Source organism: Micropterus salmoides, unplaced genomic scaffold (genome assembly GCF_014851395.1).
Source record: "Micropterus salmoides isolate LMB-PRFRI ecotype aquatic unplaced genomic scaffold, ASM1485139v1 Ms_hic_scaffold_2, whole genome shotgun sequence".
NCBI lineage: Eukaryota > Metazoa > Chordata > Actinopteri > Centrarchiformes > Centrarchidae > Micropterus > Micropterus salmoides.
Window position 1 is genome coordinate 21,772,844 of NW_024041150.1, and position 24,145 is coordinate 21,796,988.

At 39.9% G+C, this 24,145-nt stretch overlaps 2 protein-coding genes across 3 annotated transcripts; both read left to right on the forward strand.

Moving 5' to 3' along the window:
• The first annotated feature begins 1,353 nt into the window (after positions 1-1,353).
• lgi2a (leucine-rich repeat LGI family, member 2a) lies at positions 1,354-7,227 on the forward strand. The gene is made up of 8 exons (XM_038730370.1): positions 1,354-1,616; positions 1,841-1,912; positions 2,858-2,929; positions 3,703-3,774; positions 3,955-4,026; positions 4,209-4,378; positions 4,572-4,736; positions 4,832-7,227. The coding sequence occupies exons 1-8, from the start codon at positions 1,354-1,356 to the stop codon at positions 5,647-5,649; spliced, it is 1,704 nt and encodes a 567-aa protein (XP_038586298.1). The 3' UTR covers positions 5,650-7,227.
• Positions 7,228-15,445: 8,218 nt separating this feature from the next.
• Positions 15,446-23,552, forward strand: LOC119912581. 2 transcript variants are annotated; one of them, XM_038731831.1, is made up of 7 exons: positions 15,446-15,594; positions 16,326-18,225; positions 18,336-18,499; positions 18,580-18,803; positions 21,448-21,577; positions 21,653-21,753; positions 22,352-23,552. In XM_038731831.1, exons 2-7 carry the CDS (start codon positions 16,332-16,334, stop codon positions 22,569-22,571), a joined length of 2,733 nt encoding a protein of 910 aa, XP_038587759.1. In that variant the 5' UTR covers positions 15,446-15,594; positions 16,326-16,331; the 3' UTR covers positions 22,572-23,552. The 2 variants fall into 2 exon arrangements, with proteins under 2 accessions (XP_038587759.1, XP_038587760.1); XM_038731832.1 differs by having other exon boundaries at positions 15,460-18,225.
• Positions 23,553-24,145: the final 593 nt, after the last annotated feature.

The window sequence follows — 24,145 nt, forward strand, 5'->3', positions numbered from 1 at the left end:
AGTAAAAACGAAGTGTATGCAAGTTTGGTGATTTTTTTTTTATTTATGATCTTGTCAAAACCTACAAACAAAGGCATAGATGCATATCAAATTCAATGTGGGCCCATGTTACAGCTTTATCTGGCAGCACAGATGTGGCCCAAGGTGCACAGTTAAGAAACGGTATTGAGGTTTGGCAAGTAGAGGACAGATGTGAACTGTGTGATTTGGGAAAGGAAGTGATTCACATTTTCTTTTGTATGATAATGTAATGATTTAAGTTATTTTTTCATCATGAAATGTGCAAAGCCCTGAAATCATCTGGTGTACAGATGATCAAAAATACGTACGTTTGCTAACTTTGTCTCCCAAGCCTAGAAAAGAAGGCAAGATGGATTATTTAAGACAATGAAGTGTGACTGTTCATTATGACAATTACCTGAATTGGCTTCTCTTTTTTTTGGTGGTGTTTTAGTGCATATGTTGTATTCTGGATCTGGTTTATATGAATTTGTGGTGTCTTGAAATCCCAGGTGGGCTTCATTTATTTATGCATTAATTGAACCTAAATGCAAATACTGTTGCAGGTTAAAACTACCTTATTAAAGACATCCTTCAGATAAGTTATCATTAGAGTTGTTTAACAGAGCACCAGAACCCCCCACCTTATATTGATAAGTGTCTCTATGGAAATACTGCATAGGTAGTGTATACTTTGACTGCATATGCAACCACTGGGATCTCTGTATTTAGTTAGATAGTTCTACAGCTGAGCAGCTCTGCTTGGACCGCCAGAGAGGCGCTGTCCGTGGTGCTGCAGCTATGCGCCTCTGAAAGCGCTTTATGGAGGAGGGGTATGGTATAGCTTACTATATGTTAAACTGTCCTGTTTAACATTATATCACTTCAGTCAGTTTGCCTTCATAAAGACATTTAAATATGATGCCTTTCATTCTAACATATACATATTGTAAATCACTGCCAGAAATAACGGAGATATGTGTCTAATCATGTCACAATTTGCCACCAAATGTGCACATGTATATAACTGACGTCATCCGAAATGTATTTTGGAAATATATAAACGCATGGTTAACAGCACGCATTATATCTGCTAATATAATGAAACTACATTTTGATAAATGCAATATATATTCAGAAATAGGCGTTTGCTTCTTTGAAGGCAACATTAAGTGTATGTGAAACGTTACCAGATCATCTGTGGCAGCCACAGATGCAGCCCTCTATGTATGGTGCGTATGGTGGTTTTAACCAACAGCTATCCGACTGGAGCTCTGGCATAATAAATAATTAAAGTGGACGGAGGGGAGCTGCAGCTGATTTGCTGATGTCAGGGAGCCAGTGCAGCATTTCATGGTGCAGGGTGTAAACGCGCGCTACCATCTGCCTCGATCGGTGCTCCAAGCAAACCTCACACATGCAAGCCCGGCAAGAAAGATGCTGCCAACTCTCAAGATATGGGCATTGTTTTCTCTGTCGCTCTGTTTTCTGTCTCAACCGGGTCATTTGAAGAAGGTTTTCCGATGTCCTTCAGCATGCAGCTGCTCCAGGGAGTCTATCATTTGCGTCGGGTCCTCCTATGTCCCAAGGATTACCCCCAACGACATCAGTTCTCTGTGAGTAGCCTCTATATATTATCTTTTACGAAACCCATGTGTAATACAGGAATATGAAGTTTCATTTCAGTTGTCCCTTGCTGTATTTTATAATGTACACCATCTGAGCTGATGTTGCAAAGCAACGCCGTCCTGATCCCTCTCCACCTTCTCTGATTGGTCACTTTTCAGCTTTGTACTTGCTTGGTGGCTTTCTGTTTATCGTTTCTGCTTCTTCCTTCCAGGAGCATCATCAATGGGACTTTCTCCGAGGTCAAAGAGGCAATGTTTGCTCACATGCCATCTCTCCAGTTACTGTAAGAGTACTTCAACTGCGTGTCCTTCCTCTGATGCGATTTTAAGATTTGCCCTTTTCTTGTAGCAAAGGCTCTTTCTAGGATTGATTTCAAACTGGTGACTTTAAAACTTAAGTATAGCCTGTCTTTAATGTTAGTGTTTAACCTCACTAATGCACCAGACTGCACACCCTAATAGTTAATAGTGAGCTGACAGTCTATTGACTGACTTGCAGCAATTATGAACACACACACACAGTGTAGGTTATAAAAAAATAGCCATGGCATTAATAGAATCAATTAATTAAGGATTTTTATGCTATTGAGGCCCACCTATGCCAAGCAACTAACTTTGTTGTGCATTACTTTAACACACATAGGCTACAGTGAAGCAGATTTTCGGTCTGTTTTGCACATGTTAAAGCAATGAGCAAGGTTTTAAAAGGGTTGGACCGTTGGACATTTACAATGGAAATTTGGTCAGTGCTGTCCCATACCAGTGTACTTCACAGAGGCCATCAACCTACTTGTCCTAACACACACGATGATATTGTGAGTGTTCAACTGCGGTCACAGCTTAGTGTAGTTGGTTTTTTTTTTAACATTCTTCTTGGAATTGTCTATTTGTAGAAGTTAATTTGCTTTTTTATATGTTGCATCTTGATTTAGGGGTTATACCTTATTTTGTCTGGTAAGATTTGTTTTTCTTGACATTGTCCACTACCACAGTCTGCTGAAATGGCAATAGAGGTCATAAAATATGATAATATAATTACTTGTCCCAATCTTGATTTCCCATGTGTTGGTATTGAATTGGACTGAGACCATTTGGCTCGATTTTGGTGACTTTCTTGAGTTAAATGCTAAATCACAATCTGAGAATTTTCTTTTTTTATTGTTTTTCAGACAGAGGCATAAAACAGTACATCATGTTGGTGTGAATGAGTATTTTATTATTTATTACAGACTTTTGAATTCCAATTCTCTTACAACTGTGAGGGATGACGCATTCTCAGGACTTCCACATCTGGAGTATCTGTAAGTAAATGTTTTTTTTGGCTGCACAGCATGTGTACAACATTTATATAAACAGCTTGTAACTGCATACAACAGCACATCTTGTCTAACATAGTTAAATAGTCTTCTAGGAATGTTGTTATTGGCATGAGGTTATGTGGTTAAAATGGTCTTACAAAGTAAATGAGGGAGGAAAGTATCTACTTTACACCCTCTAGTGGTTATATTTTTACCAGATCAGATTCTTTACTCATTTCTACACAACCAATTTCAAAAATAAGTATTACATATCTGTATCAGTATTGATGTTGGCATTGCAGGCATTTTGGAAAATACTTGTAGTTTTTATTTTACACACTTCTTTATGAAAAAGATGTCATCTAATAATCACTAGAATATATGCACATATACTGACCAAAACCTTGTTAATTACAAAATCAACAAAACATTTGAATCTCATCGTAACCCCAAATAGAACCAGTTAAACTGCAATAGAACAGTTTCTGTTTCTTTTCTGTTTTTGCAATTTTGTATTAAAAAATAATTGTATAAAGTCAATTAGTTTTGTTATAAACTGCATGAAATTCACCAGAGGGGGACTTTCCCTCCCAATTGACAGAAACAGGCAATGTATGCACTGGCACTGGCTATATGCAACATTATTCATGAAAAAAAACTTTACTGATTAAAAAGTACAATGTTTTTTTATACACAATTACTTTTAGTCAGTATGGAAGTTAGGGAAGTGTCACTAAATCACTAAATCCAAAATGCTTTTTTGTTATCTTCCACAGGTTCATTGAGAGTAATAAAATAGAGACTGCATCCAAATATGCCTTCAGAGGACTCAGGGACTTGACTCACTTGTATGTTCCAACATTTAAAGTTTCTCAAAGACTAATATTTATTTTCTTAAAGTAATTTTTAATATTCAGAAATTGTGTACCACTGTAAGTGACTGCATTTTCTTGTAATGGAATTACGATATTATTATTATAATTAGGTGCCATTCTGTGTCTGTATTGATTTATTGCCATTGTTTCTAGGTCTTTGGCAAACAACAACATTAAAGCCTTGCCCAGGGACGTCTTCATTGACTTGGACTCACTGATAGAGCTGTAAGTTTGTTGCACAAGTGATAGAAGAATAGTGCAAAGGACTCTGTTTTGTTCCTCATGACCTGTGTCAAGAACTTATGTTGGCACATTATGTTAAGAAATGTCTTCTTCATCTTCCAAGGTACATTCTAGCTAGTCTACTTTGTTTCTCTGCAATGACATACAGTACTCCTCTCCTGCAGGGACCTGCGAGGCAATGCCTTTGAGTGTGACTGCCGTGCCAAGTGGCTGATGACGTGGCTCAAGAACACCAATGCCACAGTGTCGGATGTCATGTGTGCCGGGCCGGAGGACATGAAGGACAAGCGCCTCAATGATATGACCAGCCTGCACAACGAATGCGTCTCAACGGGTGAGAAACACCTGAGCCAGCTGGCCTTGTCTCAATTCAAACTGTCATCAGTGTTAGGTAGCTCAGCCAGGTTATCCGAAGAAATGTAAAGACAATGCAAAAGTGTAGTGTTCTTGGTTCATCCTTTTTATGTGGCTTTGCTTTTAGAATTGTGTTTGTAGAAAATGTCAATTCAGAATCTGCCTTTTCACAGATTTCGTCCTACATCAGTCCGTGGCATCCGAGTCTTTGTCTGTTGACACATTCAGCTATAAGAATGATGTGTATGTGACTATTGCTGCTCCCAGCTCAGACAGCTGTATGGTTTTCCAATGGGACCACATAGAAATGAACTTCAGGACTTATGATAACATCACAGGTACGGCAATGTCTTAACAAACTGTCTCCGCATACCCTGTTTGAGTTTTACCCCCTTGTTATCGGCATGTTTATTTCCTTTTCCCTGCCTCCCAGGTCAGTCCATTGTGGGGTGCAAGTCAGTTGTCATCCAGGACCAGGTGTTTGTCATCGTGGCTCAGCTCTTTGGTGGTTCCCACATCTACAAGTTTGATGAAGACCAAAGCAGGTTCAGCAAGTTCCAGGACATTGAGGTGTCCAAGATCTCCAAGCCCAATGACATTGAGGCTTTCAAGATTGGCTCAGATTGGTTCTTTGTGATAGCCGACAGCTCGAAAGCGGGCCTGTCAACCCTCTACAAGTGGAACGATAAGGGCTTTTATTCATACCAGTCACTGCATGAGTGGTACCGCGACACAGATGCAGAGTTCTTGGACTTGGATGGGAAGGCCCACCTTATCTTGGCAAGCCGCTCACAGGTCCCCGTCATCTACCAGTGGAACCGGAGCAACCAGAAGTTTGTCCTGCAGGGCGAGATCCCCAACATGGAGGATGTTGTCGCTGTAAAGCACTTCCGGATCAAGGAGGAACTCTACCTGGCAATGACACGCTATATTGGTGACTCCAAAGTTCTACATTGGGGTGCCAAAGTGTTTGCAGAGATCCAGGCCGTGCCCTCACGAGGCTCCATGATTCTCCAGCCTTTCTCCTTCAAAGAACGTTACTACCTGGCCCTGGGAAGTGACTACACCTTCTCGCAGATCTACCTTTGGGATGATGAAAAGAAACTCTTTGACCGCTTCAAGGAGGTGTACATTCAGGCACCGCGCTCCTTCACTGTGGTTTCCACTGACCGCAGGGACTTTGTTTTCACCTCTAGCTTCAAGGGAAACACACAGATCTTTGAGCACATCATCATTGACTTGAGCTTGTGAGGGGTGGTGCCTTATTGCCCCTCCTGCAATCGAATGTCTTCCACTAGAAAGATATATTTGTGAAGGGAAAAAGAAAGGACCAGAATAGACTTAATGAACTGTCAAAATATCAATTCCTACATTGTTCTCTGTCACAGATAAGAGCTGGGTCAAGTAGTGTTTGGAATCCTTGTAATTAAAAAGGTGTTTTGACTATTTCTCAATGACCCTGTCCTATTATCTGTTCTCATGGCCTCTCAGACTTTGAGGTATACTACCATTTCACAAGAGTGAGAGGGAGAGTCAAGTGGGTGGACAGTTATACAAGGTAGCAGGTAATTCTCCTAAATATCCAGCTGACATTCCTGAGGGCAGAAAGATTTAAAGTATAATTTGATCTATTTGGAAGTACACATTTCAGTTTAATGTCCCCTGCGCTAATGGTTTTATACCCCCCAAAATATACACCAGGACCTGAGAGAAAGATCATATTACTACAGAGGGTGTAACAGGTGTGGTTGCCACTTACCTCATGTCCTCTTATCCTGTGGTAATGTACAGTATGATGCCTTATCAGCACTGGGGTTCTTGTTCTGATGGGCCCGCAGTGCCTCCCTCTGGCCGTGATAAAGTATCACACCCCTTTGCTTTTTCCATACAGGGAATGTCTTGAAAGCACAAACCTTTAATCGTCTTAGCTGAGACCCTAGCTCTTGGAGTGTAGTTGTTAAGTGAAAAGTGTTGCTGTAGGTGCTATAGACTATACTGCGTACAGTAATGAAGAAGTGGTTTGTTGTTTTAGGGAGTGAAGTTTTCATGTCTGGATGATATAGCTAATGCCTTTGTAGACAAACACACATGAATGAGAAATCCCCATTTACCAGTAGATAATATTTTACTTCAGAGGACATGTTAATGACAAAGCAGATAGAAGCGCTTTTTATCAATGTAGTGGAAAATACCTGTTTTTAGGTGATGTCAGGGAAGTTAAACTTACTTTAAGTTTGAAAAAATAACCACAGTCGTTGGACTACTGGCGTAATTGAACTTTTTTTAGACTATAACTAAAAACAGGCTCCACACAGCAGAAGTCTATGGACTCAAATACATACATTTGACAGAATTTGATTGTCCAAAAATGAAGGAAACAAAATGTTTATGTAAATACATCAACTCAAGTTGAGAGGCTTTTTCAGTGTGTCTTTCTGTTCTTTGAAAATACTTAATGTTGACTTACAAGCTACAAAATGTACATAAAACATGGACTGCAATGCCACTAACTGTTTGTCACACAAGACTCTGAACTGATCTTTGCACTTATTAAAAAAAAAAAAAATGTTACTGCAGCTTGTGAGAGCATGACATTCAAAAAAGGGTGTTTGCCAAATTCTTTTTAGAAAAACCTAACAAACTCAGACGTCTAAAAGTAAATCTACTCATTAAGTGAATGGTATTGCAAATAAAAAGAACACAATGAAATATGCAAGCTTTACAACATGCTGATTCTTTTCTATGATTTTGTTTAAAGCATATTGAATGTTACTCCCAAATATACTGTAAATCTTATCAGTTGAGTATCAAAATAAATGTGTAAAAGTATGATTGTAAGATGTCTTTTATCTTTCATTGATCGTTAGGATTATGGCACTGGCAACATCAGCCACAGTTCACATTTACTCTCTCTAAGAATCACTAATTACTTTGTTATGGTCAAAACTGTTTTGTGTTTACAAAGGACATCGGGAACTTAAAGCTTGAGTAATCAATACATTAATATGTAGGTTGATGTATCAACAGGCGTCACTCGTAATGACTAACACACACTAAACTATCATATGACTCTGCAGTCCCTCTCAGTTCAGGAGCATTTTAGCATCTTTTACTTCTTTATTTTGGTTCTGTCCCATCGCTCTCACCAACTTTGTTTCCAGCTGCAGCAGGTGGATGTTTTCAGCGACAAATCTTTAAAAACAAACTATGCACAGTCTCAGCATCAAACTACAAACTTTTTCAACACACACAATATAATGTAAGCATGCTGTTGGTCCAGCTCACAGTTTAACACAGCGGCTTATATGTCTGACTGGTGTTTATTTCTAGCATCAATAAGGAGAATATTAACTATGAATGTCTATGAAGATTCTCAGTCATCCAGGTCATAGTTATCCAACGAAGGTTAAAATCAAGGGCAACTGGACTTGGTTGAAGATACTGGAAGACGTTTCGTCCCTCATCCAAAGGACTTCTTCAGTTCTGACTGAAACTCAGCTTTTTAACCTCAGTGGGGTCGTTGGCCCGGGTCATCGATACCGCTGGTTCGTTAGTGTTCCTGGTTGCTGTGACGACAGTCGTTACAGTCGTTAAGACTACCAGTGGCCAAGACTGAACCACCATCGTTGGTATCTTCACCTGAGGCCAATAGGTTACGTTTGTTGAGTTTCCTGGGAAGTGATGAAAGGACAGCATTGTAAGAGGGGGATAAGTGGTGGCGTAGACCCCCTCCCCTGTTCAATGACGGCTTCTCGACCCGGGTGTAGATGGCTTCCTTGACACACTGCAGAGTCTTGACCTGAGGAATTGGCCCTTCTGTGTTGAGCCATGCGTTTGTGTAGTGGTTGTTTAGTTTCCCCAATGTACAGGTCTGTGCATTCCTCACTGCATTGGACAGCATACACTAGATTGCTTTTCTTGTGTTTGGGTGTGCGGTCTTTGTGGTGTACCCACATCTGTCTTAGAGTGGGTTTTTAGCCTAGAAAACTAGGCAAAAAATATATACTGCCTGAAACTAAATCTGTGAGCTCACAATAATAACTAGTCAACATTGTTACCCAGTCATATGTACTATAGTCACTGGACCATCAGAGAACATTGTTCAGTTCAAAACATAGGACGTGATGGTATTGATGCCTTATATTTTTGGTGTTTTGGCCTTTATTCACAATACACCCTCTGGCGAGGCAGGCCCATAACAAGCTGATCAGACCTGGGTGTCTGTCCTATCATCTATCCTTGATTGTGTATCTTCCTTAAGAAAGGCTCACTTTACAACCAGTGAGGATGTGCGTGAGGGTGGCTGGAGTTGAACAAGGGGCAGGATGGATCATCACCCAGCCACTGGTTGGGGTTTCTGGGTGAAGGAAAGACATTTCCTACAAGTCCTTCCAAATAATTCTCCTTTTTACCATGCCTTGCCCAGTTCATCCACTGCCTTTAGTTGGCTTGTGATACCGCCTTAGCACATCTTGTGACCTGCATCTGACACTTCCTGGACCACCAACTTTTGTCGTTCTGATGGAGTTGCTTTGTTGCACAGGGGCCTGTCGTGAAGAAGGCCCAGTCCTCCTCTTCCTTGCTAAACATGGCTTACAATTTCAGCATGCTTAAGTGCTGACTATGCCTGTTGTACAGCTTCTTTTGGTGCCCACAGTGGAGTGGCCACTTCCACCACCTCTCATAGCTCAGCTTACATTTCGCATTCAGTCACTTTGCAGGTGTTAAAAAACTCAGATCTGTTTAAATAAAAAATGTAAAAATCAGTTGTAGCTTGCTGTAGGCTATAACTTAATCATTTGTTTTGGGAAAGTGTATTGTTAGGATAATGTTAATCTTACCATCATTCGATCAATCAGGGAGGAGCAGACTTATTTCTTGAATTCCACCACTCGTGTACAGTCCTCTTCTCTCATGAGATGTCCATTGATGAGACTAAATGTGATGGGGGTAAGTGTTGCTGATGGATACACTCAACTCATCACTATTGTGAAGACACACTTCAGTGTGGCTAAAACTGGCGCTGAGTCCTCCATGAGCCTCCAGTATTCCTCTTTCAGCTCAAGGGTCTTTGCACTGTCTAGCCTGGTGACAGTCCGGTCAGATAGGATGGAAACCACAGCTCTGCTCCACTAGGTGGCCGAACAGAATTCCATCGAGTCTTTGTGGACTGGATGAGCCGGTGGAGTGGCACTCCCATTTGCTGTTGCTTTTCCTCTAGGGCTTTGGCGGTGACAGTGCTATGGTTAAAGTGGCTCACAAGCCTACCAGGTTTGAGGTAGACAGCGAATCCGTCAATGATTGCAAGCTGAAGTGTATGTGCAAAGAGGCTTGTTGCTAACTAGACGTTTGCCTGCCTGGCAAACGTCTAGTTAGCAACACCACAGCAGTGACTCACCAGTCCTCGGTGGTGTAGTGGCAAGTCACGGTCACGTAGCTCTCAGTCGTTTGGGCAGTCCAGCTATCTGTTGTCAATGCGACTTTGCTAGCTAGCTGTTCTCGATGCGTGATGTGATGGTGCCTCGTGATGGGATATGAGATTCTGGTTCAAGCAGATGCATAATTTCCCGAAATCCTGGGCCGTCAACCATACTGATTTTTTATAACTTTACAGATTGATTGGATTATTTTTTCTGCCTGCTTTGCGTTGCAGTTCTTCCGTGCAAACACTATGGTGATCGTGGGTTGATGCTGCTGATACGAGAATCCTGCCAACGAACTTGAATGAACATTGTTCAAGTGGTAGACTATTGGTGTTGTCGTTGTGTTGTATTCGAAGACAGAATCACAGTGTTTGAAGATGCCATTTTCTTCTTTCAACTCAAAATGATCCCATACAATACTGGTACCTGCTAGCTAGAATTAGCTAGTGGACAGCCCCCTGAAGCCCCCAACCCTTACCCCAACCATCAGAAATGTTAGTACCTAAACCAAAGTCACTTTAAGCATGTCGACCAGCTAACCCTACAGCTACGTATCAGGTAGGGTTAGCCTCCTTTGTGTTGCTGGGACGTAGCAAATGGTGGCGTTTTATATGGAAGCCGAAGGGTACCTTTAACATAAAATATTTACACTTTGTCACGCTGTCTGAAAGCGTCAGTTATGACGCATTGAGATGAAAACACGTTGTGCATATATATACATTGCAAGCGTAATTTTGTAATATGGTTACTATGGTCACTACTACTACTAAATCTCTGTGTCTTCTATATATGCTCTGATAATGCCAATCCAACACATCATTGTAGTAGTGTTAATGTTGATTCCACATTCTAACTTAAGAGCACATGAACTCACACTGAAGTCGGAAGGAGGACTTAACAACTTAGGAAATGGGACCATCCGAGGAGCACATGAATGCCATGTGAGCCATGGTTGCAATTCGCAACCCTCACCACTAGATGCCACTAAAATATGTAGACATACCCTTATTCATAATCAATTCTCATGGTTATTTGATGACATAATAATGAACATTTACTTACAAACACAATATATCATCCATGTACCTACTATGACATTTACACATTTCACATCTGTGCACGATCAAAGTTCACTTCTGGTTTCTGGCCTTAACGAGGAAGTTCAACGTCTAAAAAGCCAGTGAGGGTCAAGGTGTGGCACTCTTTCTGCATGAACAAGTCTTATCTAAAAACATTAAATCATTAGAATGAGCAGTTATGTTTATGGTGTCAATCTCATGGTGGCACTAACAGTCAGAGAATCAAGTATAATGATGCAGCATAGATATATATAGATAAGTCATGGCATGTCATAAAAATGGTGGCATTAGAGGTCAAAACATTTGATTACCAGTTTCAGTTTCACTACGGCTTTATAAAGTAAGGACAGAGTTGCTAATGCTAGCCTATAATCGTATCATCCATGACCAACTCCTACACAGTATAGGTGCCAGTGCTGAATGTGGATTTTAAGTGGTACTTAACGTGTTGGGCAGTAATACTGTAATATTACCTTTCCCGGAGCAATGTAACGGATTACTATTTCCAAAACAGTAATGTTATTACAGTTACTAATCATATTAAGGCTGCCCTACTGAACGCACCATCCTTGACGTGAATGCGCTGCAGCTCAGCGGCACCGGACCATATCAGCTATTAGCCAAAAAGGAAGACGGGAGAACAGGGACAGCTGTAAGTAACGTTGTTGCCAATATTGTGTCACAGTCTAAGATGCAAAAAACATGTCGTTTGTTGTGAACTTTGTGCGACCAGCAAAAAGCTTTTAACCGCGAACAATTCTACATTGACTTAGGCTAATTGAAGCATCAGCTAAAGCAACACAGCAACGTGAAACTCAGAAAGAAACTCCGGCCACTACTGCCAGTGATGCTTGGACTCATCGGGAGAGTGTGGCGATATCACCCAGTACCCAGTAATAAGTAGGCTAGAATAGCTAATATTACTTTTTTAAGGAGTAGCCTATATGCTAAGTAACTAGGTAATAGCTATATTATTTCTGAGTAACTTGCCCAACACTGAGTTGACAATAAACATCGGATAAATTGGGTATGATTTGATTATTGCTTGTTATATGTCTAATGTTTACTTTGACTTTGTTGTCGATTGATCAATCATATAGCCTATAAACACTTTGCTGTATGAATGGTGGCTTTTTAAGTCTTTATGTTCCGTTAAAGGTTTTGGTAAGTTGATCCGCAGGGTCGCTCTGCGCTCCTCATCAACAGACAGGCAAACAAGCGCTCCGCGATGTAACCATGGCAACGGGTTTTGTGTAACTGGCTCGATCCCGTGAAACTATCGTGGTCGTTCCCATCTCATGCACACGCCCGCCCACTGCCGGAGTTGAAATGTAAAAACTTTTTCCTACAGTTTATCAACAGAGACTGATCAGCTGTTTGATCTGAGTTTCCTGAATAAAATAATGTTTCTTTAACAGTCAGGCCACCAGGTCTTCGTAATTCAGAAACAACCTTTGCTGCTGCCTCTTATTCATTAAAAATAATCTATTAACTTCTACTAAACTAATTTGAAAGTTAGTAGTTATATTATTTATAGACTCAGTTATTTCATGCTGCATGTTGCACATTTAGCTGTAAAAGCATTTCAGCTGTAAAAAATGAATACAAAATAATTCTTATTCTAGAGAGGTGGCGAAGTCGCAGTGGATTAGACAAGTTATTGTCATGGGTCCTGCTTTACCATATATGCTATAATAGAGCCGCTGACAGTTTTATTGGGGTGTGAGGGGGGGTATATTTTCCTGCTTTTTTGCCCTTTGTTAATTACATGCCTGAAGACTGATGTCAAGAACAAAGCATACCCTGACAACACAGCAGCTCCAGACAGCAATACTCACAACTATCCTGCTACCATAATTACCATACCATAAATAAGTAAGACTCTGATTAGATACAGATGTCTGTCATAAAGAATGCACATTAGTTACATTAGTGTTTAAACACCACATCTGTTTTGTTAAGAAGTTAAAGGAGACCTATTATACTGCATTAAGTTGAACAACCCATCTAATGACCCATCATCTAGTGACTGATTGATGCATCAATATTATCTGAAAGTAAGAGTGCAATTTTTCTTGTATTTTTCCAAAATATTTCAACATTGTGTGGGAAATGAGTTGGACTAGATATGATGATGATGATGATCATTACTATATCTATTGTCATAGCCTCTCAGGAGTATTGCCTTTTCAGAAAGATTGTAAGAGGAAGAAGAAGTTGGGAATTCATTGTTTTTGAAGGACTACAATGCCACTCCCTGTTAGGGGAGTGATTTTATGAATTTAAAATGTGGCCCAACATCACTCAAAGACCAAGTATTCCCTGACAAGATTAATTACTTTTTTAGCTTTACTAACTTCATTACTTTAACAAAATACATTGGAATCTTGAGGCTCTGTCTTTCCAACTTTTAGGGATTTGAATGTTACATTAAAATTCATCAGGCTTCTTAACTTTCCCATTTTTGCAGACCAAAACATCTCGACAATACTCGTAACATTGTAGAGCCAGAGCAGGGTATTACCTAATCTCTTAAAGGAGCTCACAGTAATAATTTGCCACACCCTTTGATAGAATGATAGAAAACCTGTTGGCCTGTGTTTCAACTCAGGCCTGCACTGCAGCTTCTTCATTTCTGGGAAATTATGTGCCCGATCACAGTTAACAGTAATTTATCCAATTATAGATGAGAAAACCCTTATATGTCTTAACTTGTTAACCTGAGAAACAATAATGTCAGTTTAGGCACTAAAATCTCCCACTATACTGTAGTTTACAATTAGAATGTGTATTACTGTCTATTGTTGATCTTGTCCTTTTAAATGCATACTACAAGCAAGAATTAGGAACATCTTTGTTTGTTCAACAAAACAAAACTTTTTTAAACTAATGTACTAATACACAGTGGAAACATAGTAATATGACAGAATAACATACACAGCCATAACATTCTGTCCACTGACAGGTGAAGTAAATATCACTGGTTACCGCTTTATCTTGGCAGCTGTCAGTGGGTGTGATATATTAGACAGCAAGTTAACATTTTGGCCTCAAAGCTGATGTGTAAGAAGCAGGAAAAATGGGCAGTGTAAGAATTGGAGCAACTTTGAGCAGGGCCGAATTGTGATAGCTAGACCACTGGGTCAGAGCATCTCCAAAACTGCAGCTCTTGTGGGGGGGTCAGTAGTGTTCAGTACCTATCAACAGTGGTCCAAGGAAGGAAAACAGTGTCAACACAACAGCTAAGGCTCATTGTTGCATGTGAGGAGGCTGAACAGTGTGGTCAGATCCAACAGACGAGGTCAGATTGCTGAGTAAGGTAATGCTGGTTCTGATAGAAAGATATCAGAACACACAGTGCATCGCAGTTTGTTGCGTAGCACAGACCAGCCAGGGTGCCCATGCTCGTGCCCATGACCCCTGTCCACCGCTGAAAGGGCCTACAATGGGCACATGAGCATCAGAGCTGGACCCCGGAGCAATGAAAGAAGGTGGTCTGGTCTGATGAATCACATTTTCTTTTGCATCACATGGATGGCTGGGTGCATCACTTACGTGGGGAACATATGGCACCAGGATTTACTATGGAAAAAAGGCAAGCCGGCAGAGGCATTGTGATGCTTTGGGCAATGTTCTGCTGGGAAACCTTGGGTCCTGCCACTCATGTGGATGTTACTTGGACACGTACCACCTACCTAAGCATTTTTGAAGACCATGTACACCCTTTCATGAAAACGGTATACCGTGATAGCAGTGGCCTCTTTCAGCAGGATAAAGTGCCCTGCCACAAAGCAAAAATGGTTCAAGAATGGTTTGAGGAACACAAGTTCAAGGTGTTGATTTGGCCTTGTCCTCCAACTTCCCCAAGTCTCAATCCAATCGAGCCTCTGTGGGATGTGCTGGAGCAACAAGTCTGATCTATGGAGGCCCCACCTTGCAAGTTGCAGGACCTACAGGATCTGCTGCTAAGGTCTTGGTACCACAGCACACCTGTAGATGTGTAGTGGAGTCCAAGCCTTGACAGGTCATGGCTGTTTTGGTAGCAAAAGGGGGACCTACACAATACTAGGCAGGTGGTCATAATGTTATGGCTGATCGGTATATGCTAATCTGCTTATTGACGAGTCCATCAAAGGTTAGTCCAGCCTGTTCAGCAACATAGCAGTGCAAATTAGACAATAAAGTGAGAAAGACTGTTACGTTCAGCAGATTTGGGACCCAAAAGCAGAATTTATACAAGGCAGTTGAAATGTGAAAAAGATGTTAATTGTAAAGGGAGTGGGGTCTGGAGATGTTGCTGGGAATGGGCAGAGGATGGCAGGCAGTGGCTGGAGCGGTGAGAACTGGCAGGGTAGTTGGTGTGGCTTGCTGGCGTTGACCAGCAGGCAGTTGTCCTGGAGCACAAGAGAGAAGGTATCATTCACAGAAAACAGTCAACAGGTAAATCACAAAACAAGAGGATTTCACAAGCAAGGTCTGACCGGTCACTGTAGCTGAGAGGCATGCGTCATCATCAGGTAACCGGAGCCAGGAGAGAGAGTGGATCAGTGCCACACCCATAACGCACACATAGACAGACAAGAGGAAAACGAAACTTAAAGACACGGACAAAGTTAGCGAAAGAGAGTGACACAGAGTGAGCACAGAAGCTTGAATTTTGTACATAAACAAAGCGGACACCAGACTTCAGAGTTGTAAGTTTCATTTCCAACATTCTTTATCTATCTTTAAAAGAAAAATGTTTTACAATACAGGCCTACGAAGATAGTTAGCTGATTCTACTGATCACTGCTACTTTCTAAACTTTACTTGTTGGTTTTGACATCGTAATGAACATAAGTTATTTGATGACATCATAATAAATGTTTACTTCCAAACACAATATTTCATTTACTGACATTTCACGGCTGTGCATGTTCAAAGTTGATTTCTGGTTTCTGGCTTGAATGAGGAAGTTCAGAGTCTAAACAGTCAGTGAGGCACTCACACACTGTCTTATCTAAAACATTAAATCATTAGAATGAGCAAATCCAAAAGAAATTACTACTCAACCTGCTGCAACGTTTCTTAATGGTGGAATGAAATAGTTTTGCATGTAGGCTATATGTCGGTACTTGACTGAGGAGTTTATGAATCACAGACTTGGTGATAAATGTCAACCAGTAGTTGTGCAGCAATGTATGTAGTCATGTAGATGGTTTCTGACCAAGTTGCTTTCAGGTTTCAATTATCTACCATGTGTACCCACCTAAATACACTGTTGATAAATGGAATTTTAGCTTCTCAAACGACTGAAAGATTAAACTTGGAAATGATAATGAACCTTTAAGCTTAAATTCTAATGATAGTTTTGCTGCTTATCTAAAGTTTAAAATGGTTTCTAAATGTTGTAACATTAATATTATAATTTTGTCTTTTTTCACAGTTAGAAATGTTAGAAATGAATATCATTACACAGATACAGGTGCCAGCCCCCCCAAGAGAAACACATCCTATAATACAGTGTATAATTGACAACAAACTCAAGAAGCTCAGAAAATTACTGAAGGACAACAACATTAATGCATTTTACCCCTGCACAGAGTGTAATGACCATATAACCCCACTGATTGCTGCTGTTGTAAATAACAACAGGGATATTTTTAAAGTCCTTTTGGAGCAGGGTGCAAATCCAAACATACCTTCTCAATGTGGCTGGACACCTTTGCATTATGTCTCACTATCCAAAGCACCACTTCTTTTTGTGGAGAAACTCCTTGAAGCAAAAGCCAGTCCAAATGGATGTAATCTACAGCGATTCACACCGCTGCAAACTGCTGCCATCAATGACAGGGATGATGTCTTGAAGCTGCTCATATCTGCTGGTGCACTGGTAACATTGTTACCTCTCACTGATCCTGAACATATTATTCACAATAATAAAATATCTGAGATGATTAATAACCTTGCATCAAAAGGAAATAAATTATGCTCCAAACTCAAACATTTTGTGGATATGGCAATTGCTGTGCCAGGGGAACCACCTGAAGAAGTGTTAAAAAAATTTGAGAGTCACATGCTGCTGGAGGATCCTCAGACCCATCTGACCATGATTGAAATCCTCTTTAATGTAACAGGGCAAAATGCAGAAAAATACCGCCAGGGAAGTATTAAATGGCTGAAAGACACTGGAAATCTGAACACCTACATTGCAGGTGCAGTCAGTCGCTTGCCAAATATTCCCCAGGAACGTGTAAATCTGGCTATTGTTAGTTTATATGCAGTTTTGTGTACTGTTGAAGAGATACCACATGAGCAAGCTTTGACTATAATCCCCCAACTCCTGGAAAAGCTTTGTTTAAAAATGAGACCTGATATATGGAAAGCAGTTCTGGAAACACTATACGTGATAACACAGAAAACAAAAGGCACAAATGGCTGGGATCCCAACTTTATTGAGAAGTTATGCAAATCAGTTGCTCCTTTTGTCCAAGAAGAACACCTTATTAACATTAGAGTCTTAACGTACGGCATATTTGGAAACTTGCTCTCATTTAAACATGCAGTTAAATTCTTTACATCAGTGGGGATAACTTCAGTGCCTGAAGAGATACTGACAACTGCAGATATGAAGATGATAAAAGATCTGAAAGAAGTCCTCAGACAGTTGAAAAAACAATTCAGCACACCAGACTTCGGATGTGGGGACAGTACGGCCTTACCTGGATCCAAAAAAAAGAAAAAAAAGAAGAAAAAGAAGGATAAATCAGAAAAGCAAGACGACCCAACAGCAGCTCCCATTGTGGAGTCAACTTCAAATGTGAAGCCATTCCACTTCAGCACCACTATCTCATCAACAACACGCAAATGGCTGCAGATCAGCAAGAGGTGGAGAGAAAAGTTAGAGAAGCTTGTTTGCACTGATGAAAGTAAAGTAACCAGAATTAGGAGCATGATTTATGTGAATGATGCAGAATTCCGCATAGCAAAGGGAAGTGATGGTACTGAAGTCTTCTTGGGGCTGAGAGATGACGGCACTGAAGTTGCTATTAAGAGAATGTCTAAATGCAACTATCAGGAGCTGAAGATTGAGGAGGGATTTCTGCGACTTCCAGAGCTTGATCATCCATCTATTGTACGATACGTTGACTTTGCAGAGGATGAGAACTTTGGATATCTTGCTCTTCAACTCTGTGAATACACGCTGGAAGAATACATCAGAAATAATGATGAAAGTCTGCTGAGAAATGAACTGATCAAACAGGTCCTCGAAAGTTTAACGGTGCTTCATTGTCAAAATCCTCCAATTCTCCACCGGGATCTTAAACCGCAGAATGTTTTGATCGGTAAGACAAATCAAAAAATATATGAAAATGATGGAATTTACAATGTTACAATGTTACAACAACATTTGAATTTATAAATATCATACATACTTTTGTAATTTTTCCTGCAGATGTTACTGGAAGGGCAAGATTAGCTGACTTCGGCATAAGCAGACGATTACTCAAAGGCCAAACAGCTTACCGCACAGGCAGCGCAGGAACAAAATGCTGGATGGCCAAGGAGACTTTAGCAGATGAAGCTGTCATACCATACAAGCCAAACACTGATGTTCAGGTCAGTTTTACTGCTACACACCATGAATGACTTGGTGAAAATACTTCCGTAATCGCTAAAATGTTCTGTTAATTCACAAGGTGGCAGGGATGCTGCTTTACTATATCCTCTCTGGAGGACACCATCCTTTCGGCGACCAGTCCTATAAATGTGAGAGCAACATTCATGAAGGGAACTACACTTTGGACCATGTTCCAGACATGGTGGCAAAGGATCTCATTGAGCGGATGATCAATAAAGAACCAAAGAAAAGACCCAAAGTGAAAGAATGCTTGAGTCATCCCTTCTTCTGGACCACTGAGAGGTGAGGATGATTGATTGATAGATTGATGAATTAAAATCCTTTTTTTTCAGTGGGTTGTGTTGAAGAATTATTGTGAGACACGTTCTGCTGTTAAGAAGTTTCGGAGACTGATGAAGACTTAACATAGCATGGTTTATTGACCCGGCCGAGGAGATACAGTGCCAGCATACAACACGTGAACACATCGAATGCCAACAGCAAATCTGCATCTTTTGGTATTTTTTTTGGTTTCTCTCTTCCCCCTAGTGTCTGTAGGTTTCTCTATTAGGTCATCTTTAACTGGCCTTAACCTGGAACAACTAATCTGTCTGATGTTTGGACTCCACTGCTTCATCATATTGGAATCTATTACTATCTATATGTTGTACTCTAATCTGTGGAGCCAGTAAGTTCTTGTAAACAATCTTGTAGGACTCAACCTTGTAAGATTCCCTGAGAACACCGATATCTGCTAGCCTGACGCCTGAGCTACTGTCTCTACCATATCAGTCTAACTGTCGTCTCCCTAACAAGGACAGTTACGTGTGAGAAATAACTAGAGCTGAAAGGTCAGTGAACACTTGTGGGCCAGCTAATGACTCTAAGCTAGATCTGTCTTACCTTTCCCTGTTACATCAATTAAGACATAAAAAGAATATTCTTTAACAGGTTGGTATTGTCAGCCATTTAGATACCCTACAACTTTGGTCCAGAGTGATATCTCTACCTTTACTGAATGAAATGGCACACAATCTGGCACAAACATTCACTTTTCCCTAGATAATGTAGCTCCTTAACTGAATTGATGTTTTTGTTTCAGAGTGAGATGTGTTCAAATCTGTTCTAAATAGCCACACTCAAAGGGAGGGCAAAGCCTGCCATTATAGCAACATCCTGGCTGTGTCCCAGTGCCTCACCGAAACCCAGTGGGTCTATTTACTAATTAGCAACAAACCGTTGCAGCTGAGTTTGGTGGGGTTTTCAAATATTTAGTCATGAACTAAAGTATTTTGATCTGATGATGGCTCCAGAGTAAAAGTTACTATTCATCCTAAGGGGGACATTATTGTCTGTATCAGACTTCATAGCAATCCATCCAATAATATAATTATTATAATAGTTATTATTATAATAGCATAATAGTGGTTGAGACATTCAATCCCACAAATGTCAATACCCTGGGAACCATGGATTTTTTGTACCAAATCTTTACAGCAACCCATCCAGGAGATATTGGGATATTTCACATTATAAGTGAAAACTTGAATTGTTGTCAAGACATTTTAATATAAGCCAAAAAAGTCAAACTGCTGGTGGCATTAAAGGTCAAGTCACAGGATTAACACAGTCAGTAGGAGTCACGTTCTAGGGATGAATGAATGTGGTTATAATGTCTGAACTAACCGTGACCCCTCAACTTGCTCATGGACTTGACGTGACGTTTAGCCCACAAAAGTCTTATGGAAATTGCTGATTGCTCTAAACAGAAATATTACATACATTACAATATGAGCTCATAGAGTTGTTGTCTAGACATATGGAGTGAACCACATTACATACTGAGTCAGGCTAAGTTCCGATGCTGGATTTTGAATTATTAGTCTTGTTAAAAATGTCAAATGCCCTGAGAGGCAAATGAGGAAAGAATTCTGGTGTCTGATCTAAAGTGTTTTCTCTCCTGTGTTTATGAGTTAAGAACAGGTGGGAAAAAATGACTTTTTTAAATCTTTGAAACAGGTTGCTAAAAAGTTTTGGCAGGTGAACATTTTTGTTTGTTTGTTGTTTGTTCACACCCCATTTTCTTAATAGGACTAAACACTTGTTTTCCCCCAGGTGAAGCACCAATTAAAATACATTTCAAAGGCATGACAGTTATGTTACATAACTAACACACAAAATATATACCTTGTGTTTAGACTGCATGGAGAAATTAAAACTCACCTGGAAGAAAACATGAATGCTTTTAGTCCTATTTAGGACATGGGATACCACAAGTCTCTTGTGACCGAAATGAGTACAGAAAAAAATATATCTAATATAAACATTTTCACCTGTTCTCACAGATGAAAATCAAAGTAACAAAGCAAAACTTCACTCCCACTTATTCCTAAGTCATAAGCACAGGAGAGAAAACTATTTAGATCAGACTTCATCAAATTTCTTTTTCTCCCTTTCCTCTGAGGGCTTCAATACAGTGAGATCTTGAAAAAGGTTTTCTCAAGCCTGAAACAGAACCTGGAAATTCCAGTTTTCTATGCCTCTTTGGCAAGGATAGAGCTGCTAAGGCTACGGAAAACTCTGATATCGTATCATCTAGGACCACCACAGCGGAGGTGACAGTCCTGAATGTGGGTTATTCTAACATAACCTGTGACCCCAAATAATATTGCAGCTAGAAGTATGCTCATTGGATTTGGATGTAATGGTAGAAGTAGGAAGCTAGTTAGCCAGGCATGCTAACTTTTGCAGCTTACGAATCAGTGTTAAATCCATTCCTTGTAGTTTTGCCGTTGTGTTTCTGAATATCAATCATGCATGTTGTTATAGCATGTTGAGAACATACCAGGCCTCGTTAACTGCTGTTGGAGGAGGGGTATGCTTCCAATCACTACGATTCTGTTTATTTTTCAATTAAAATATATCCTAAAACGAACTGTTCTTTCAGGAGAGTTGAATACTTGAGGAGGATTGGCAACAGGGAGGATGTAAAAAAGTGTCGAAATGCTGACAAGGAAGTGATTGATTCATTGGAAAAATGTGCCGGGGAAGGATTCTTCAAACAGTGGAAAAATAAGGTGAATGCAACACAGCAAATTCACCTTCTCTATTACGAATTTCTACTTCATGATTAATTACTTTTGTTTTTGCAGTTTCCACCAGAGTTGATCCAGAAGATGGATGCCAAGAACAAAGCCTACCCTGACAACACGCTGGGATTACTGCGCTTCATTCGAAACCTCCATGAGCACTAGTGAGAAGTTAAAAATGATGGGTGGATTTTAAATTTCACTAAAAGTCAATTCTTCTGAATTTATAAACAATAGAAAGAATAATTATACTTTATTTTTTTTAAATAGAGTTCTGTGGTTCAGTCTCTTTGCAAGACAAAAAATATGATAAATTTGATTCCTTCAGTCTGTCATTTAATTATTGTTAGTTTTGCAGTAGATGATACATGAGAAACAAAACTCAAAAAATAATAGTTTGTGTCAGTCATTAAATCTACTGTGAGACAGCAATCAAGTGTAATCAGGTGGTCCATTAGGAAGTTATGTAAGATTCCTGAAAGGCCGGTTTTATTTTCAGTTTCTAACGTCTTACTTTATGATCTGCGACCTGGGCTGAGTTCAGCGCAGACAAAACGTAGCCGAAGTCAGGGTTGTACGATATGTCAACAGTGACAGTAAATATGGCGAAAGGAGAGAGAGTTAAAAGAAATGTGTGGTGCCAAAAATATAAGAATTAAGAAGAAAAAAATGTTTCGGCCCCAGTACACCAGGACTCCTGGGTGAAGATTTGTAAGCTGGGTGATCATTACTTTTTGATAAAACGTTCCTTTTCGTTTGCAGTGAGGAGGATGCAGCCCAAGTTGATGTGACGACAATATTTCCTGATCTCTTTGGATGTGTTTTCAAGTTTGCCAAGACCCAAGGGTGGAATTCTGAGACACCCTTAAAGGAAATGTTTCGAAGTGAAGATGTCACTACCACCTCTGTTATGCCGTCCACAAACCTTAAGGAGCATCTGGGCGTCCCAGTACAAGAGTCTCAACCCAGTGACTTGAAGTGAAGTAGGATTCTAAAAAGACTATAGACAGAACTTCTTGCTGTGAGGGGACAGTGCTGAATCAAAAAGCAATCAGAGAAAAGCAAAATCATGTGCACTTCCAATGTAAGTCATTAACATGAACCAAAGCAAGACTCTAGCAACACTGGGCAATGAGATCAGACTAGAAATCATTATTGCTAGACTAGGAATATTACATTCAACAAGGTTTTGCACATGTGGCTGTTTGCAGACCCTAAAATTACATTTTCCTCTGCCATTATTGTTTTCTTGTATTGAATTATGTTATTGCCATTATGAGATAATCTTTTATCTTCCACTAAAAAGATATTTTTGTGAAGGGGAAAGAAATTACATGAGCTTTTTATACTCACAGAGGTACTACGATTTCAGTCCTAAAATGTCCTAAATGGGAAATTTTGAAATTTAATTTGAGCTGTATGAATCTGTAGATGTTTCTATGAATTTAATATTCCTGTGCTAATTGCTTTACACCCCGAAAGTATATGCCAAGACTTAAGAAAAATGTACCTCACTGGTTTTCTTTTATTTTCATTTAGGGCAACTGAGGGTGTAAACAGGTGAGGTTGCCACTTGTCTCATGTACTCTCACCCTGTGGTAATGTACAGTATGATGCCTTATCAGCACCGGGGTTCTTGCTCTGATGGGCCCACAGTGCCTCCCTCTGGCTGTATATAACGTATCACACCCATTTGTTTTTTCCATACAGGGAATGTTTGTCATACAATTGTCTGAACTGATTTTGGCAAATTCTTTTTAGATAAACTTAACAAACTCTAAAGTCTAAAAGTAAATCTACTCATTAAGTGAATGATATTGCAAATAAAAAAGAACATAATGACATATGCAAGCTTTACAACATGTAGATTCTTTTGTATAGTTTTCTTTTTAAGCATGTTGAATGTTACTCCAATATATATTGTATATCAGTTGAGTATCAAAATAAATGTGTAAAATTATGATTGTAAGATGTCCTTTATCTTTCATTGATCGTTAGGATTATGGCACTGGCAACATCAGCCACAGTTCATTTCATCATCATCTCTCTAAGAATCATTAATTACTTTGTTATGTGATATGTATACTCAATATTTATTGTCCTTACAAAGGACAGGGGGATCTCAGAGATTCAGCAAACACTGTATTGATTTAAGATTAAAGATGACTTTATTTGTGTATCAAATGAGTATGTTAATGTGACAGGCGTCACTCATAACCACAAACCCACATTAAATTTTCAAATGACTCAGCAGTCCCTCTCGGTTCTATGGAGTGTTTTAGCATCTTTCAGATCTCTTCATCAATTTTGTTTCCAGCTGCAGCAGGTGGATGTTTTCAGTGATAAAGCTCTAAAAAGAAACTGGGCACGGTCTCAGCACCAAACTGCAGACTCTTAACAACACAAACAATATAATATCACTACAATATAATTCAGGATGAGGATATAAAGGCCTTATTTCATAAGCTGACACATGCAAATGATTACTGTTAAAATAAACGGGTTGTGGCATCAAAAATCTACAGGTTGACTACAGGCAGCTAGACTGGCTTACCC

Bases quoted from the DNA above. Each gene is read 5' to 3' on its own strand.
- lgi2a (XM_038730370.1), top strand. From the start codon at position 1,354: ATGGTGCAGGGTGTAAACGCGCGCTACCATCTGCCTCGATCGGTGCTC. The intron at 4,027-4,208 runs GTAAGTTTGTTG...CCTCTCCTGCAG, and splicing joins TTGGACTCACTGATAGAGCT to GGACCTGCGAGGCAATGCCT. The intron at 4,737-4,831 runs GTACGGCAATGT...CCTGCCTCCCAG, and splicing joins GACTTATGATAACATCACAG to GTCAGTCCATTGTGGGGTGC.
- LOC119912581 (XM_038731831.1), top strand. From the start codon at position 16,332: ATGTTAGAAATGAATATCATTACACAGATACAGGTGCCAGCCCCCCCA. The intron at 18,500-18,579 runs GTCAGTTTTACT...TTAATTCACAAG, and splicing joins AGCCAAACACTGATGTTCAG to GTGGCAGGGATGCTGCTTTA. The intron at 18,804-21,447 runs GTGAGGATGATT...CTGTTCTTTCAG, and splicing joins TTCTTCTGGACCACTGAGAG to GAGAGTTGAATACTTGAGGA.